The sequence below is a fragment of the Theropithecus gelada genome, chromosome 13, assembly GCF_003255815.1.
Source record: "Theropithecus gelada isolate Dixy chromosome 13, Tgel_1.0, whole genome shotgun sequence".
Taxonomy (NCBI): domain Eukaryota; kingdom Metazoa; phylum Chordata; class Mammalia; order Primates; family Cercopithecidae; genus Theropithecus; species Theropithecus gelada.
The window spans coordinates 17,799,037-17,818,541 of NC_037681.1; the positions used below are offsets into that span (position 1 = coordinate 17,799,037).

Here is a 19,505-nt window from a genome sequence, read left to right on the forward strand (position 1 = left end):
TACGATATGGTCTATCTTGAAGAACATTCCATGTGCTGATGAATAGAGTGTATATTCTGTGGTTGTTGGGTGGAATGTTCTGTAAATATCTGTTAAGTCCATTTGTTCTAGGGTATAGTTTAAATCCATTGTTTCTTTGTTGACTTTCTGTCTTGATGACCTGTCAAGTGCTGTCAGTGGAGTATTGAAGTCCCCCACTATTATTGTGCTTCTGTCTATGCCAATTTTTAGGTTTAGTAATAATTGTTCTATATTTAAGATTGTGATACCTTCCTGTTGGACAAGGCCTTTTATTATTATATAATGTCCCTCTTTGTCTTTTTCAACTGCTGTTGTTTTCAAGTTTGTTTTGTCTGATATAAGAATAGCTACTCCTGCTTGCTTTTGGTATCCATTTGCATGGAATGTCTTTTTCCACCCCTTTACCTTAAGTTTATGTGAATTCTTATGTGTTAGGTGAGTCTCTTGAAAGCAGCAGATACGTGTTCAGTGAATTATCAATTGTGCCATTCTGTATCTTTTAAGTGGAGCATTTAGGCCACTTACATTCAATGTTAGTGTTGAGATGTGACATACTATTCTATTCCTCGTGCTATTTGCTGCCTAAATGCTTTGGTATTTACATATGTATGTATGTATGCATGCATGTATGTATTTACTTACTGTGTTGTGTTATAGGTCCTGGGAGATTTATGCTTTAAGGAGGTTCTGTTTGATGTATATTGAGGATTTGTTTCAAGATACAGAGCTCGTTTTGCAGTTCTTTGTAGTGCTGGCTTAGTAGTGGTGTATTCTCTCTGCATTTGCTTGTCTGAAAAAGACTATCTTTCCTTCATTTATGAAAATAGTTTCACTGGATACAAAATTATTGGCTGACAGTTGTTTTTGTTTAAGGAGGCTGAAGATAGAACAATTCCTTCTAGCTAGTAGGGTTTCTGCTGAGAAATTTGCTGTTAATCTGAGAGATTTTCCTTCATAGGTTAGCTCATGCTTTTGCCTCACAGCTCTTAATATTCTTTTCTTTGTCTTTCCTTTAGATACCTTGATGACTATGTGCCTAGGTGATGATTTTTTGTGATGAATTTCCCAGGTGTTCTTTGAACTTGTTATATTTGGATGTCTAGATCTCTAGCAAGGCCAGGGAAGTTTTCCTCAATTATTCCCCCAAATACGTTTTCCATGCTTTTAGATTTCTCTTCTTCCTCAGGAATGCCAATTATTTTTGGGTTTGGTTGTTTAACATAATCCAGAACTTCTTGGAAGCTTTGTTCATTTTTTTAAAAAATCTTTTTTATTTGTCTTTGTTGGATTGGGTTATTTTGAAAATCTTGTCTTCAGGCTCTAAAGTTTTTTCTTCTACTTGTTTGATTCTATTGCTGAGACTTTCCAGTGCATTTTGTGTTTCTGTAACTGTGTCCTTGATTTCCAGAAGTTGTGATTGTTTTTTATTTATATTACCTATTTCACTGAAGATTTCTTCCCTCCTATCTTGTATCATTTTTTTGATTTCATTAAATTAGACTTTGCCTTTTTCTGGTGCCTCCTTGATTAGCTTAATAACTGACCTTCTGAATTCTTTTTCTGGCAAATCAGGGATTTCTTCTTGGTTTGGATCCATTGCTGGCGAGCTAGTGTGATTTTTTTATTTTTTGAGAGTGTTAAAGAACCTTGTTTTGTCATATTACCAGAATTGCATTTCCGGTTCTTTCCCATTTGGGTAGGCTCTGTCAGAGGGAAGGTCTGGGGCTCAGGGGCTGTCCCATGGGGTGCTCCCTTTATGTAGTACTCTCCCTCTTTTCCTAGAGGGATGTGGCTTCCTGACAGCCGAACTGTAGTGATTGTTATTTCTCTTCTGTATCTAGCCACCCAGTGGGTCTACCAGGTTCTGGACTGGTACTGGGGGCTGTCTGTACAGAGTCCTGTGATATGAACCATCTTCTGGTCTCTCAGCCGTGGATAGCAGCACCTGCTCTGGTGGAGGTAGCAGGAGAGTGAAATGGACTCTGTGAGGGTCCTTAGTTATATTATTGTTGTTTATTGTACTACTTTTGTGCTGGTTGGCCTCCTGCCAGGAGGTGGCACTTTCAAGAAAGCATCAGCTGTGGTAGTATAGGGAGGATCAGATGGTGAGTGGGGGGGGGGGGGCCCAGAACTCCCAAGAGAATATGACCTTTGTCTTCAGCTACCAGGGTGGATAGAGGAAGACCCTCAGGTGGGGGCAGGGTTAGTCGTGTCAGAGCTTAGATTCTCCTTGGGTGGGGCTTGCTACCACTGCTGTAGGGGATGGGAGTGTAGTTCCCAGGTCAACAGAGTTATGCTTCCAGGAGGATTATGGCTGTCTCTCCTGTGTCATGCAGGTCACTAGGCAAGTGGGGGAAACCAGCAGTTACAGGCCTTACCCAGCTCCCGTGCAACCCAAAAGGCCAATGTCACTCCCACCGTGCGTTCCCTACCAACAGCACCGGGTTTGTTTACAGGCAGTGGGCAAGCAGGGCTAAGAACTTGCCTCAGGCTACCAGCTTCCTGGCTGAGAAAGCAGGCAGGGCTTTCAGGTTTTGTGCCACCCCGCCTGCCCGCCTCTGCACTTGGGCTTCATCTCTTTCCCTGAGTTCTGTCCAAGAAACTTCACATTTGGTTGGAATTGTTACAAAATTCAGTTGGAAGTTTCCTTCTCCCTGTGGTCTTTTCCCAGTTCCTCTGGCAGCCCTCCCCAAGGACCCCTGTGAGACAGTGTGTCAGAGATGGCTTCCCTGGGGACTGAGCTCTTCCCGCTGCTTACTCTACTGCTGTATTTCGCTTGGCTGTCTAAATTATCTCAGCTCCAGGTAAGGTCAAATCCTTCTCCCACGATCTGGACCTTCAGTGTCCCTAGTGAAGGTGTGTGTTTGCGGGTGGATGATCCCCTTTTCCCACTTTCCCACTTTGGGCACTCCAATTATTTGGGCTGTCTCTCAGGTCCTGCAGGAGCAATCAATCCCCTTCCTTCAAAGGGTCTGTGGATTCTCTCGGCTTTCCTAGTATGTTCCTGCAGTAGTTCTTGGAGCAGAAGTTCACAGTGTGAGTCTCCACACACTGCTTTGTTTGTCTGAGTGAGGGCTTCAAATTAGTCCTGCCTTCTATCTGCCATTTTCTCCCCCACAATCCTTTTTTAAAATTGTGAAGTGGTAGTCCATAGTACAGATAAACTATATGCTTTTATTAATATTTCGTTGATAGATATTTGGATTAGTCACACACTTTTAGAGTAAAACTGCTGTAAAATTTTTGCATACGCCTTTTTATGGGCATATGTTTTTATTCTCTTGAATAAATAGGAGTGGAATTATTGGGTTACATGGTAAGCATGCGTTTAATTTCATAAGGAATGATCAGTTTTCCACGTGATTCTATGATTTTACCGTCCCAGTAACAATGTATAATGCAGCCCTTTTAAATCAGATCTCTCAGAGAGAATGAGAATTGAGTTCTAATTTGCTATTGTATATATAGTAGTCCCCTCTTATCGAGGGGGATGTGTTCCAAGACCCTCAGTGGATGCCTGAAACTGCAGCTATTAATACTGACCTCTATATGTACTCTGTGTTTTTTCCTAAATATACATACCTATGATAATGTTTAATTTATAAATTAGGTACAGTAAGAGATTAACAACAATAACTAATAATAAAATAGGGCAGGTACAACCACATATTGTAAAAGTTCTATGAATGTGGCCTCTCTCTTTTCAGTTGACTGTGGGTAACTGAACCCACAGAAGGAGAAACCACAGATAAGAGGGGCTGCTACACCGAATCACCGTCTCTCCTGGATCCATAGGAATCTAGACTCGTACTAGCTTTGGGCTCTCCTTGAGAGAACTGAGAAAATAGTCACTGAATTAATTTTATCTAGTTCTTTTTCCCACAGAACCCCACGTGAGAAAGGTTGTATAAGAGTTTAATTTGTTCCATCCATGTCCTTAGCAGCATTTTCAGTCTCTGATTTTAGCCATTTTACTGGATGTGAAGAGATATAATTGTGTGGTTTTAATCTGTATTTTCTTGATTCCTAATGATGTTGAGTGCCTGTTTGGTGTGCCATTTGTATATCTTATTTTGTTAAGTGTCTGTTCGATTCTATTGCTCATTTTTTCGCTTGGTGATTTTTATTGTTTATTTGTAGGCATTATTGTAGCTAGAAACCGTTTATCTGAAATGTAGTATGATTTTTTTTAACCAGTCTGTGGCTTGTTTTTTGCTTGTACTTGCTTTGTTTTTGATGAACAAAAATTTTAGTGTTTCTTTTTCTAGAGACACTGTCTTATTCTGTCACTCAGGCTGGACAGCAGTGGTGCGATCACAGCTCACTGCAGCCTCAAACTCCTAGGCTCCAGAGATGGCACTGCCTCAGCCTCCCGGGTAGCTGGGACTGAAGGTATGTGCTACCGTGACCAGCCAATTAAAAAAAAAAAAAAAATATATATATATATATATATATATATGTATGTGTGTCTATGTGTGTGTATATATATGTGTATGTGTGTGTATGTGTGTGTGTGTGTGTGTGTGTGTGTGTGTGTATATTTGTTGTTGTTGAGACAGAGTTTTGCTTTTGTTGCCCAGGCTGGAGTGCAATGGTGCCATCTTGGCTCACCGCAAGGGTTCCTCCTCCTGGGTTCAAATGATTCTCCTCCCTCAGCCGCCCTAGTGACTGGGATTACAGGCATGCGCCACTACGCCCAGCTAATTTTGTATTTTTAGTAGAGATGGGGTTTTTCCATGTTGGTCAGGCTGGTCTTGAACTCCCAACCTCAGGTGATCTGCCTGCCTCAGCCTCCCAAAGTGCTGGGATTACAGGCATTAGCCACCGTGCCTGGCCTAAAAATTTTTTTTTTTTTTTTTGAGACGGAATCTCACCCTGTTGCCCAGGCTGGAGTGCAGTGGCACAATCTGGGCTCACTGCAAGCTCCGCCTCCTGGGTTCATGCCATTCTTCTGCCTCAGCCTCCCGAGTAGCTGGGACTACAGGCACCCACCACCACACCCGGCTAATTTTTTGTATTTTCAGTAGAGACGGAGTTTCACTGTGTTAGCCAGGATGGTCTCAATCTCCTGACCTTGTGATTCGCCCGTCTGGACCTCCTGAAGTGCGGGGATTACAGGCATGAGCCAGCGTGCATAGGGTCTTGCTATGTTGTCCAGGATGGCCTTGAACATCTAGCTCAGTTTTTTGGTAGATTTTATAGGATTTCCTGTGTAGATTATCATGTCACCTGTGAATAAAGAGTTTTGCTTCTTTTCTAATCTTAATGCCTTGTGTTTCTTTTTCTTTCCTTATTTACTTGATAGAAAACTCTGGTGCAGTGTTGAACAGAAGAATGAGAACAGTCATCTTTGTTTTGTTCCTGATTTTGGAAGGAAAGCAATTCAGCCTTTCATCTTTGTAATGTCAGCTATAAGCTTTTTGTAGATGTCTATTATGAGATTGGAAAAGGTGTCTTCTATTTGTAGTTTGCTGGGTGTTCTTATTAAGGATGGATATTGGATTTTGTCAAATGCTTATTCTGCATCTGTTGATATCATAATTTTTTCTTTCTCAGTCTGTTAATATGAGTTATTAATGATTAATTTTTAATTTTCAAATTGTAAACCAATCTGGCATTCCTGGGTAAACCCCACTTGGTCATAGTAGATTCTAATTGTCTTGGATTTGATTGCTATGATTGGTTAAAACTTTTAACATATATGTTTATGCTTTCTCCAAAAGCATTGTAATTTTACATTTTATGGTTAAGTTTTTTGTGTATGGTGTCATGTAGTGGTCAGAGTTCTTTTTTTTCCATACAACGATACAATTGGGTTTTTTTGGTTTGCTTTTGTTCATTTTATTTTACTTTCCAACTTTTAAGTTCAGGGGTATGTGTACAGGTTTGTTATGTAGGTAAACCCCTGTCATGGGTGTTTCTTGTGCAGAATATTTCATCCCTCAGGGTAATGCAGTTGTTTTAGCACCAGTTGTTTCCTTTCCCCATTGGATTGCTTTGATGTATTTATTGAAAATTGATTGACCGTATATCCGTGGTCTATTTCTGTGCTCTGTATTCTGCTTTACTAGTCTATGTGTTGATCCTTATACTGATGCCAATCCGTCTTGAATAGTGTAGTAAGTCTCAAAGTCAGCTTTGGTAAGTCCTCTAAATTTATTTCTTGTTTTCTATTTGTTTATCCTTCTACTAAAATTTCTTCAATTTGTTGTCAGTGTGCTAATTCATTTATCAAGTGTTACACCATATATATTTTTAACTTCATCTACTACATTTTCTCATGACTGTTATTTGTTCCATTTTCCCTATCTTTTTTCATATTGATAATATCTAGCAGTGTCTTTTATTTAGTTTTTTAAATTTTTCTGGAACTCCAGAAAAAAAATACTACTTTTTTTTTTTAAGACAGGATCGCCCTCTGTTGCTCAGGCTGGAGTATAGTGGCATAATCATAGCTCACTGCGGCCTTGACCTCTCAGGCACAAGTGATTCTCTTGCCTCAGCCTCCCAAGTAGCTGGGACCACAGACATGTGCCACCGTACTTGACTAATTTTTAAAAAATTTTTTGTAGAGACAGGGTCTTCCTGTGTTGCCCAGGCTGGTCTTGATCTTCCAGCCTCAAGTGATCCTTCCACATTGGCCTCCCAAAGTGCTAGGACTACAGGCATGAGCCATCATGCCTGGCTTCTCCTTTCTTTTAATTTTTTTTGGGCTAATTAATTTTTTGGATGCATTTTTTAGATTAATTAATTAATTTTGGGACAGAGTCTCACTCTGTCACTCAGGCTGGAGTGCAGTGGTGCGATCTCAGCTCACTGCAGCCTCCGCCTCCCAGATTCAAGCGATTCTCCTGCCTCAGCCTCCTGAGTAGCTAGGATTGCAGGCGCACGCCACCATGTCCGGCTAATTTTTGTATTTTTAGTAGAGACGGGGTTTCACCATATTGGTTAGGCTGGTCTTGAACTCCTGACCTCATGATCTGCCCGCCTCGACCTCCCAAAGTGCTGGGATTACAGGCATGAGCCACCACTCCTGGCCTGGATGCATTTATTCTAATATACCTGCTTCTGCGTGATTTTGTAATCAGTGTGTTTTGTTTTGTTTCATTTTTAAATGACTGGCCTTCTCAAATGTCTTACAGTTTTGGCCCTGGAACAGATTTTCCCATGGAGATATAAGTTATTGTGTAAAACAATGCTTTTGGGTGACTAAAAATGTCAGCCTCTTTGAGTTTATGGTATGGGGGATTGGAGACACGCTGATGCCATAAAACTACTATCACTTTCTGCCTCATATACACCTGCTTTGTTAATTTTTCACCCGTTGCTCCCCTGGATGAAGAGACATCAGGAGTCTCCATTAGTCTATTCTTGTGTTGCCATAAAGAAATACCTGAGTGTGGGTAATTTTAAAAGAAAAGACATTTATTTTAGCTCATGGTTCTGCAGGCTGTACAGGAAGCGTGGTGCTGGCATTTGCTTTTGGTGAGGGCCCGATACAGCTTACCATCTTGGTGGTAAGCAAAAGCAAAGGGGGAGCCAGTGCATCACATGACAAGGGCAGGAGCAAGAGAAAAGGGGAGGTCCCAGACTTCTTTGAATAGTCAGATCTCATGTGAACTAACTAGTGAGAACTCACTTATCAGCAAGGGGATAGTGTTAAACCATCATGAAGGACCTGCCCCCATGATCCAATCATCTCTCCCCAGGCCCCACTTCCAACATTGGGAAGCACATTTCAACATGAGATTTGGAGGGGACACACATCAAACCATAGCAGGTGCATTCCTTAACAGCCTTGGCTGCATATTAGAACCAAAAGAGGAACTTTAAAAAACAATAGTGAGGTTGATTCTCATTCCCAGGTATTTTAATTTAATTGGCGGAATTGTGCAGCCTAAATCTAGGACGTTTTTTTGGTTTACTGCTTTAAAATAATTTCATAATTTGGAGGAAGTTGCAAAAATATACAGAGAAGTTGATGTATACCCTTCACCCACTTTCCCATAATGATTACATTTTGTATCACTATAGTACAGTATCAAAGCCAGAAAATTGACATTGGTACAATGTCTGTGCATAGTTCTACACAGTTCTGTCATTTTATCACATATGTAGTTTCATGTAACTACTACCACATTCAAGACACAAAAAGTCTGTTACCACAAAAATATCCCTCATGCTACTCCGTTACAGTCACATCTCCTCTTCCCCAACCATGATCCCTAATATCTGACACTAATCTGTTTTCCAACTCTGTAATTTTGTCATTTCAAGAATGTTGTAGGAATAGAATCATACAGATGTGATTTTCAAGATTTGCTTGCCATTGAGATCCAGCCGAGTATTAAATTTTGCTACTTTTTAATATTGCTGAGTAACATTCCATAGTATGAATGTACCATAATTTGTTCAGCGATTCACCTGGTGAGGGACATTTTCATTGTTTCCAGGTTATGGCTGTTAAAAATAAGGTAGAGCATATGCATTTAATATAATTATTGGTAGGGCTCAATTCTCCATGTTAGTTTTTGGGGATGTTTTTCGTTTGTTTCTTTCCTCTGTTTGTCATGTCTCTGTTTTTGTTTTCATGCCTTTTCATGGATTACTTGACATTTTTTAGAATCCCATTTTTGATATCTGTAGTATTTTTGAGTGTCTATAGACTTTTCAGTGGTTGCTCTGTGAATTGCCCTTACTTATCACCATCCACTGGTGTCACATTTTACCAGTTTGAATAAAGTATAGAAATCTTGCCTCCTTTTAAGTCCTTTTATCCTCCCCCATTTATAATTGTCTTAATAGATACAGATTAATACCTCTTTAGTCTTGGATGTCATCTTTTATTAGCTATTATTTTTGTTGAATATTGTCTTTATTCTTCCCTACTGGGATTTTGATTTGGTAAATATTGGAACTTCTTATTCTGTCTTTTATGTCTGTTAACCTTTATTTTGTATTTTTTCATTGTTTTATTTGTGCTCTAATATAGGACCTCTGATCTGTTTTTTCCCCTCAGTTTACCAGTTATCTCTTTGGCAGTGTCTATTCTGTATTTTTAACTTGTCCACTGAGTTTTGTAATCTTTAAAATTTTGATATTAGTTTAACTTTGTGAAGTTCTATGTGGTTCTTTTCCAAATGTGTTGATTTTTTAATATATGCTATTACTTATGTGTTTGTATTTGAACACATGTATTTCTAAGTTTCTATTTGATAGTGCTGTAGTCTGAAGTTCTTAGGGATCTAATTTAGTTTGTGTGTCTTTTGACTCCCACTAAGGTTGGATTGTTTCTTGATGTATTTTTAAATTTTGAATTATGAGATCATTTTCCATAGGCTTTTGTCTGGGGTTTAGTTCTGTGCTTGGGTTGAGAGCATGCCTCTGGAGTTTTGTGAGGGGTTCCTGATTATATGACCAATCAGGAACCAAATTTTATTTTGATGTTTTAGATTGAGATGAAGATTCTTTGTTGTTATTATTTTCCTGAGCCTAGCAGCAGTTGACAAGGTGTTTTTCTCTAGTTCGACCTTCTCACTGATGGTATGTCGCTCTGTATTTACATGGGACACCTCAGTTCTATTTCTTGTATTGCAGACACCTCTATGGCCTCCTCTTGTTATCTGAATTAAAACATGAAACCCGAGGCTTTTGAGACAGACAAACCCCAACCATAGCTAACATAATAGTTCCTAATCTGATTGCTCTGATTTGGCATTAGGACACCTAGGGAAGGTAGTATTCCCAAAATGCTAATAGTAGCTTATATTGGAGTAGTGGATTGACGATCCCTTCTTACCGTTTATTTTTTAAACTTGCTGGTTTTGTAATGAAAATATTAAAACTGTATAAAAATATTAAGAGGAAATAAGTATATTAGTGTCCTTAAAAGTTTTTAGATTTAAACACACTCCAAAATGACAAAACAAAAATTTCAGAATTAGTTTTATTATTAAAATATTTGCAGACTTTTGTATGAAAACACAGAAAAAGATCTTTCTGATACTCAACGACACCTTGCTAAGAAAAAATATGAGCTACAGCTTACTCAGGAGAAAATTATGTGCTTGGATGAAAAAATTGGTGAGTTTTTTCCTCCTGATATTACTTTTAGTTTTTCTTAAGTTTGGTAGCAAAGATATGTTTTCTTCTTTTCAGTATAACATAGATAAACTTGGAAACAAGCCCTTAACTAAGTTTATGAATAAAAAATAATAGAAAAATTCATTTTTTTGACAGCAAAATTTTTTAGATTTAGCACCATAAGTACTTAGTGAAAGTTAAAGTTTGTTTGTAAACTTATGATAACTTAAATTTGAATTTTTTGTGTAATGTAGCTTGTCCATAGCTGCTGTAATGAAACATAGTATCTATATATTACTTTTGGTGGAAAGTGTACATATGGTTAGTTATGTCTATGATATTACTGGGGTTTGTAGAGAAAGTTACTTTTTTAAAGTTTCCTATTTATGTTTGTTATTAGTGATCAGTATGAAAATATGGTCATAACTTAATCTTATAGGGTAAAATTTTGGTCAGGGCTATAAAAGAGCCTATTTTAAAGTAGAGGAAATATTGTTAACATGCTATTATATAGTTCAAGAATGTCTGGTATAAACAACTAGGTAGGTGGAGATACTATGTATCAAACCAGGAAATATTAAAACAGAAATATAAAAGGTAATATTGAAGGAGAACTCATATTTGGGTATTTTAAGTCCCAATAAAGATCTAAGGTAAGCAGTTGAATATTTAAATTTGTGTCTCAGAAGAGAAAGATACATATTTGGGACACATCAGCATATAAATGAGATTTTAAAACCATGAAATTACCTAGGGAAATGTAGAGAATGAGGAGAAGAGGATCCAGGACTGAGTAAGAAGAAGCCAAAGAAGTAGGAAGAAGACCCAGAAGTGAGTGTTATTTTGGAAGACCAGAAAGCGAAGTGTTTTTAAAAGGGGAGGATATGATCAATTGTCAGACACTTTTGAGAAGTGAAATAAGTGAGGCTAAAAAAAATATGGATTGGATTCGGCACATGGGAAGATTTGGTAACACCAAAAAATAAACGTTTGAATGGAGTGTTGGATGTAGAAGATAGAGTGGGTGGAGGAATAAATGGGAAGTGAAGTCGGGACAGAAAAGAATAGAAGTCTCTCAAGAAGTCTGGCTATTAAAGGGTAGCAAGAAAATAGGGTAATAGTTTGAGGGGGCTGTTAGGTTGATAATTTTTTTAAGCTAGGAGATACTGGAGTTATTTTAGAGATGTATTGATTGTTTGATTGCCAGTGGGAATGAATCAGATATCAGGACACACGAAACATGTGGGTTGCCTTAAAGGCAATACTGCCTGCAAAAAGAGACGTGGCGTATTCTCCAGTACTATACAGATCAAGTTTTTGGCATATGACAATATGGTATTATCTCCCTTAGCACTGCTCCTGGATGGGCCTCACAGGTATTAACCTAGTAGGGATTAATCTTGAAGTCTGGTCTAACAGAGCTTCCCTTGTAGAGCTCTAGACCGGTGGTTCTCAAACTTTCATCTGTGTCAGAACCTTGAGAGCTAATAAAGATCACTGGAGCCAGCCTCCTTGAAGTAGGCTAGGACCAGAGCTTTTGTGTCTCTATCAGTTTCTGTAGGTAAATCTAATACCTTAGAACCCCTACTCTAGACGAGTGGTTCTCAATCCTCATTATACATTAGAATCACTGGGGAAAGAAGGAGTTTCTAAAACACAAATTGCTGTGCCCACCCCCAGAATTTCTGTTTCAGTAGGTCTGGAGTAGAGGCCTAAGAATGTGCAGTTCCCAGGTGATGCTGATGGTGCTGGTTGAGAAACCACAATTGGAAAACTATTCTTCTATACCAATCATTCAGGCCTTCAACACTGACACTGGCTTGCAAGAGTTCTCACAAATTGAATCATACTTCCTGGGATGATTTTTTTTTTCCTGGGAATTTTTATAACACTATTTTAGAACTATCAGAATATTAGAAGACATTTTATTTTAAAGACTTAATTGAATATTTTATTAAGATTTGTTACTTACCAACTTTTTATACAACAGTGCTTCTAGGCTAGAGGGAGGGGAGGGGAAACTAGAGGGGAGAAATGCCACAGATTGTTTTGATATTCCACTTACTTCATCCACCCACTCTCTCTTTTCCCATCATACATGTAAGTCTACTTTGAGAACTTGCAATATAGAGCTTTCCTTCACTATTCTAATTCATTGGTATTGTGCTTTTGTGTTTATGCACCATTTAGAGTTTTGTAATTCACTGTAGTTTTTAATCAAAAAAGCATTTTTTAATTTGGGATATAGCACTCATTGTTAGTAATTGAATATAATACATTAGAAGTAAGGAGAACTTCAAAAAGTATGATAATCTGCTTGAAATAGAAAAAAAATTTATTTTGATTAAAACAACACTTTTATGATTGCATATTTAGATAATTTCACAAGGCAAAATATTGCACAGCGAGAAGAAATCAGCATTCTTGGTGGAACCCTCAATGATCTGGCTAAAGAAAAGGAATGCCTGCAAGCATGTTTGGATAAAAAATCTGAGAATATTGCATCCCTTGGAGAGAGTTTGGCAATGAAAGTATGTTCTGAGAACTGTGGTTTATAAGGAACGTTTAAATGAAATGTTAAATGTTAAACTATGGTTTAAAAACTAGAATCTGAATAAAATATTCTAATTTTCTCAAATTTTTTTTTCCAGAGAGTTGAAACTTCAAAATCTGACTTTTAAATATTTTAAGATAGTCTTAGGAAGCATGTGTACAAATCCAGTAGTTAATATTTTAAGTTGATTTTTCTATCATGAATTAGTAATATTAACTGACAAGAACTAATTCAGATATCAAAATATAAAGCATGACAATAAAGTAGTGAGACTAATTTCTTCTTAAAAGCATATTTTCAGGTAGTTACCCTTTGTAATATTGTTTAGAACTAGGATAACTTTTCTTTTTTTTTTTTGAGACGGAGTCTTGCTCTGTTGCCCAGGCTGGAGTGCAGTGGTTCCATCTCGGCTCACTCCAAGCTCCGCCTCCCGGGTTTACGCCATTCTCCTGCCTCAGCCTCCCGAGTAGCTGGGACTACAGGCGCCCGCCACCTCGCCCGGCTAGTTTTTTGTATTTTTAGTAGAGACGGGGTTTCACCGTGTTCGCCAGGATGGTCTCGATCTCCTGACCTTGTGATCCGCCCGTCTCGGCCTCCCAAAGTGCTGGGATTACAGGCTTGAGCCACCGCGCCCGGCCCTAGGAGCACATTTTTACATCATCCTCAGGCTTTGATGATAGGTCACGTAGGGCTGGTGAATAAAGCTGGATGATAATCTCCATCCCACATTTTTGTTGTTGAAAAAAGATGTTGCCGGCCACGTGCAGGCAGGGCACGGTGGCTCACACCTGTAATCCCAGCACTTTGGGAGGCGGAGGCTGTGGATCACGAGGTCGGGTCTGAGACCAGCCTGGCCAACATAGTGAAACCCTGTCTCGACTAAAAATACAAAAAATTAGCCGAGCGTGGTGGCGGGCACCTGTAATCCCAGCTACTCGGGAGGCTGAGGCAGGAGAATCGCTTGAACCCTGGAGGCGTAGGTTGCAGTGAGCCAAGATCGGGCCATTGCGCTCCAGCCCAGGCAACAGTGCGAGACTGTCTCAAAAATAAATAAATAAAATAAATAAAAGGTGTTGCCAAGAAGGCAGAGATACTGATATTTTTTTCTACCTTATAAACTGATTCTGAAAGCAGTTCCTAAGCTGTTTTCACAAATATCTTAAGCAAAAGTAGCATCATTGGAATAAGGGCTTTCCCTGCTCTAAGGTAACTCATTTCGTTAATTTATGTTTCCACTCATCCATGCACTCTTTCAACAAACATTTGTTGACATGTACCATGTGTTATGTTAGAAACTGAGGGTGGGCCGGGCGCGGTGGCTCACGCCTGTAATCCCAGCACTCTGGGAGGCCGAGGCGGGTGGATCACAAGGTCAGGAGATCGAGACCATCCTGGCTAACCCGGTGAAACCCCGTCTCCACTAAAAATACAAAAAAAAATAGCTGGGCGTGGTGGCGGGCACTTGTAGTTCCAACTACTCGGGAGGCTGAGGCAGGAGAATGGCATGAACCCAGAAGGCGGAGCTTGGAGTGAGCCGAGATGGAACCACTGCACTCCAGCCTGGCCTACCAGCGAGACTCCGTCTCAAAAAAAAAAAAAAAAAAAGAAAAGAAAGTGAGGATGAGGCCGGGCATGGTGGCACACGCCTGTAGTCTCAGCTACTTGGGAGGATGAGGCAGGAGTATCACTTGAGCCTGGGAGGTGGACGCTGCAGTGAGGCTAGTTCGTGCCGTTCTACTCCAGCCTGCATGACAGAGCAAGACTCTGTCTCAAAAAAAAAAAAAAAAAAAAGTGAATGGTCTGCTTTCTCAAAGCCTCTAGTGTAATAGGGAGAGAGAGAAAGGAACTGTTAGGATAGAATGTATTCAGTGCCATAATGACATATGCACAATGTGTTGTTGGAGTTGGGCAAAAACACACGTGATTCAGCCTGGGAATTGGGTTAAGGGAGGAGGAAGGTCTGGAAAAACCTTCCATTAAGTAAATGATGGTGCCTGGACTCCCCTGAAAAATGACTAGATAGTAGTCAGGAAAATATTTAGAGGAAGAAGACAATGAGAACGGGTGATCCAGACAGGTTGAACAGCTTAAGTGAGAGTCCAGTGGCTTTCATGAGAGAATTTCATGACACTTCCTGATAGTTTTCCCTGGCCAGAGAACAGGTTGTAGAGAGATACATATGGGAGGGCAAAGAAAAGATGGGATAGGCAGACAGTCCCTTCTCTGCTATGATGCTAATTGCAGCCTTACAGTGAATGTATGTGTGTGTGTGTATATATATGTATATATCTGTATATATCCCATCTCTTCATCTATCTATATAGATATATGATCTATGTATATAGATTTAGATATATGAAGAGATATATATGAAAAGATGGGATATAGATATAGCTATATGAAGAGATGGGATAGATAAGGAAAAATCATAAAAGTACATGTGATGTTTAGTGTGAGCTCTGTCTTCGTGGATATAGAGGGTCACTGAAATAATGATAATGAAATGTTACAATTAGGTATTTATTTTATAACAAATATTCTGGCATTTTAACATTTATATGAGAGATGGATTATAGGGAAATGAGAATAGTGACAGGGACACTAGTTAAGAAAACAGTGTTGAGACCTATATTAGAATAGTAGGAGTATCAGTAAGAGAAATAGGTCTCTTAAGGAAGTAAAATTAACAAGGTGTGGTTTCTAGCTTAAGAATCACATGGATAATTCCTGTGTGTGAAGGAAGAAACAGGAACTAGAACAGCTTTACAAAGGAAAGTTATTGACATGTTGAGTTTGAATTGTCTTTGGGATATGTAGGTGAAATATTGAAATATTCAAAGGCTCTTGGATTTTTAGGTTTGGAGAAAAATTTAAAGTTGATAGATTTGGGAATCATGGACATAATTGAGGTCATCAAAGGACATGAGGTGGTAAATACTTGTGGAAAAGGCTGACTCGTTTTTGAAATTTTAGGTTTCTTTAGGTGGAATTTTGCTTCTCTTTATATTCAAAACATTTCTGAATATTTAAGCATTATTTCCTCTCAAAACACATTTAGAAACAAAATTCTTCACATCTTTCAAAATCTCATTTTCTTGTACTATATCTAATATTTCACATTTCTTCCATTCTGCTAACTGTACCAGTGTTACATTTCTTTCACAAGCAATATTGAATTACAAGTCTACTTCAAAATCAAGAACTTTGTCTAAGATTTTATGAAAGTAAACACATCCATCCTCTGTAGGGAAAATATCTTGTAAGGTAGTGTTAGGCAATCAAAAGAGGAAATGTTCTCTGCAATGATACCTCAGAGCTGAACTAACAAAGGCCACTCAGTGAAAACTAATACTGTTCACATGGAGATTACAGAAATAAATTAGCATGGAAAAGTCTACATTATAGTGAATAAAGTGATTTTTTTCCTGGTATTCATGGTTTAAAAAAATGTTTTACTACTTGCTACCAATTAAAGTTAGAAAACTCAATAGCAACTTCATAGATTTTTGGTTAAGAAAAGCCAGATTATTTGAATAATGTTATAGTTTGTTTATTTTTTCTAAACATACTTAGCACCATCCTGTCCAGACTGAATTTTGACAGTTAATATGAATCTACATCCCTAGTTGGACAACATATGAGGTTGAATAAGGAATATTAAATATTATTTTAAAAAATTGACATTGAAGTTGTACAAGGAATATGTCTTAGAACATACTGAGGTTGTACAAGGAATGATGGTACACTTGAGAAATGGTGGTATTAAGGTCATATTAAGAGAAAAATAGGCTAAGAGGATATATTATTGGATTTAACCCAGAAATTTTGTTGCCGTGGATACTTTACAATGTTTCTAGATAATCTTTTTTTTTTTTTTTAAGATGCACTTATATTGATAAAGCGAAGCCCTTTATAGGTTTATCAAACATATTTTAAGGTTAATCAAGAAAGGACTTTCTTTTTTTTTTTTGAGACGGAGTCTCGCTCTGTCACCCAGGCTGGAGTACAGTGGCCGGATCTCAGCTCACTGCAAGCTCTGTCTCCCAGGTTTATGCCATTCTCCTGCCTCAGCCTCCCGAGTAGCTGGGACTACAGGCGCCCGCCACCTCGCCCGGCTAGTTTTTTTGTATTTTTAGTAGAGACGGGGTTTCACTGTGTTAGCCAGGATGGTCTTGATCTCCTGACCTCGTGATCCGCCCGTCTCGGCCTCCCAAAGTGCTGGGATTACAGGCTTGAGCCACCGCGCCCGGCCTTTTTTTTTTTTTTTTGAGACAGAGTCTCTGTCGCCCAGGCTGGAGTACAGTGACATAATCTTGGCTCACTGCAACCCTTGCCTCCCGAGTTCAAGCGATTCTCCTGCCTCAGTCTCCTGAGTAACTGGGATTATAGGCACCCACCACCACACCCGGCTAAGTTTTGTATTTTCAGTAGAGACAGGGTTTCACCATGTTGGTCAGGCTGGTCTCGAGCTCCTGACCTCGTGTTCCGCCTGCCTCACCCTCTCAAAGTGCTGGGATTACAGGCATGAGCCACCGCACTCGGCCTCAAGTAAGGACTTTCAAAAGCGCTAGTTCAACTAGCTTTTCAGAATTTGTTTTAGAAATGTATTAAATTATATTTCAAAAATGTGTAAACATTCCATTTTAAGGAGTATTTTGTCTTTTAGTTTTTCCTTCATTGGTTTGTCCTTCTTGAAGGGGTTTAACTTTTTTTTTTTTTAATGCATATTTTAACAACACACCAGTATCCATTACTGCCAGATGTGGAATCTGTACCATTCCATGAGAAAGCAGAATGGGAAACTGTAGCTAAAAATACCCTAGAGGAGAGCACATGAATAAGGGAAGATAGTATGCACACATACACACGCAAGTGTGTGCAAAAGTAACGCTAAAGAAACAGGAACAGCCAGGCGCAGTGGCTCATGCCTGTAATCCCAGCACTTTGGGAGGCCGATGCAGGTGGATCGCTTGAAGTCAGGAGTATGAGACCAGCCTGGCCAACATAGTGAAACCTCATCTCTACTAAGAATACAAAAAATTAGCTGGGCGTGGTGGCGCATGCCTGTAATCCCAGCTTCTCAGGAGGCTGAGGCAGGAGAATCGCTTGAACCTGGGAGGCGGAGGTTGCAGTGAGCCGAGATGGCGCCCTTGCACTCCAGCTTGGGCATCAAGAGCAAAACTCCGTCTCAAAAAAAAAAAAAAAAAAAAAAAAAAAAAAAAAAAAAAAAAAAAAAAAGGAAACAGGAACAGAATTGGTTGGAAAATATAGGTTTGAGTTTTTAAAAATCTTTTTACTTGGTTACTTAAGATTTGAAAATTCAAAGGGGAAGGTGAAATCCAGTTATTACTTAGTGAAATAACTTTCTTACTTTTTTAGGGCTAATGTTAGCTCTAAGTGTCTGTTTATAGTTGGACTAGTTCAGGGTCAATGGAAGTTTTAAAAAGAGGTGTGGGAATGGTATTAAAGGCATTAAGATATTCAAACCCATCTCTGCCTTGACTGACTCTGCTACTTCTACTCCCTCACCACGCCTTTAAAAAAGGAAAATATAAATAGTTTGTTTTTCTTACCTTTGCTCTAGGCCTAATGCTTACCTCCTTATTAGCTCACACCTAAATATCAGTAGTATACTTCTATACGTAATTTAATTGGAACAACTTTTTGAAGATTTTGTTGCTGGCTAATATAAATAATATACTTAATCAAAATTATTCTTAAATACTAAATTTAGGTATACACGATTGGCTTCTCTGGGTTTTATGACATAAAGAATGCGATCAAGAGAACCAGTTCTAATCCCAGTATAAAATGCCGATACTCCAATGCCAAACCATTGGTTTACCTCCAAAAACAGGTGGTTATAGGGTGTTCTTGTGTTCCTGGGCGACTGCACAAACTATCTTTTAACAAAGAATTTGATATACTGATCTCATGTAATTACACCTAAGTATAGCCTTTACTTTAATGAACATACTATTTTTACCCCGTGCAAATATTCACGTTGATATACTAGACTTTAAAGTATGGAAAAGAATAGGACATACATGTTTTTAAAACCAAATGGAAACCTAAAGGGAAGGGGAAATTTTCTTTTTGTTCATTCAATTTTAACAGAAATAACAGCTTAAGATTTTTTTTTTATTTAATACTTATATTATTTTTCAAGGAAAAGACCATTTCAGGCATGAAGAATATCATTGCTGAGATGGAACAGGCATCAAGGTAAATCAGTCATTAACAAATATTGGAGCACTTACTGGGGGGCCAAGTACCATGTTAGGTACAAAGATAGTAAGAAACAAGGGGCTTAGTGATACGTGTAAGGTGCTAACTCTCTCATCAAACGAGGTCTAAGTCTGTCTAGGGAACTAAAAGAGGGGATGGTATTTGCCAAGTAAAGTAAGGGGAAGGGAAGGGCATTCAAAGTAGAAAGAATAGCAAAGAACCACAGATCACATTCGCAAGCCTCTTGACCTAAAAGTGGGTTGAGTGTTGTTGAAACCTAGAGCGTGAGGGGAGAAGTGAAGGGATGAGGCTAAATAGGCAGGCAGAGGCTTGCGTTATAGACAAATGAGTATTGATTATATTCTTGGGGCAATAAGATATCATTAAAGAATTCTGAGGAGATTTTTGTATTAGAAGGATACCCAAGCAGAAGAGGTGATGATAAATTGGGGTTTAGGAGCTGTGGGACAGAAGGAGTGAAGTGCTTTTATATGAAGGAGAGACACTAGGAAAATGCCAAGTTTCTGGCCAGGGATGAATACTGAACACGAAGAAAGCATGCGGAGAAAAAATGATTTTACCTCTAAATTTGAAGAACCTTTGGGACCTTATTGTAGAC

General features: G+C 38.8%; 1 protein-coding gene across 1 annotated transcript in view; it reads left to right on the forward strand.

Moving 5' to 3' along the window:
• TSGA10 (testis specific 10) overlaps positions 1-19,505 on the forward strand; it is a 195,888-nt gene that overhangs the window by 50,353 nt on the left and 126,030 nt on the right. Inside the window, 3 exon segments of the mRNA XM_025353502.1 lie at positions 9,989-10,104; positions 12,481-12,635; positions 18,828-18,883. Coding sequence (XP_025209287.1) covers positions 9,989-10,104; positions 12,481-12,635; positions 18,828-18,883 — 327 coding nt within the window.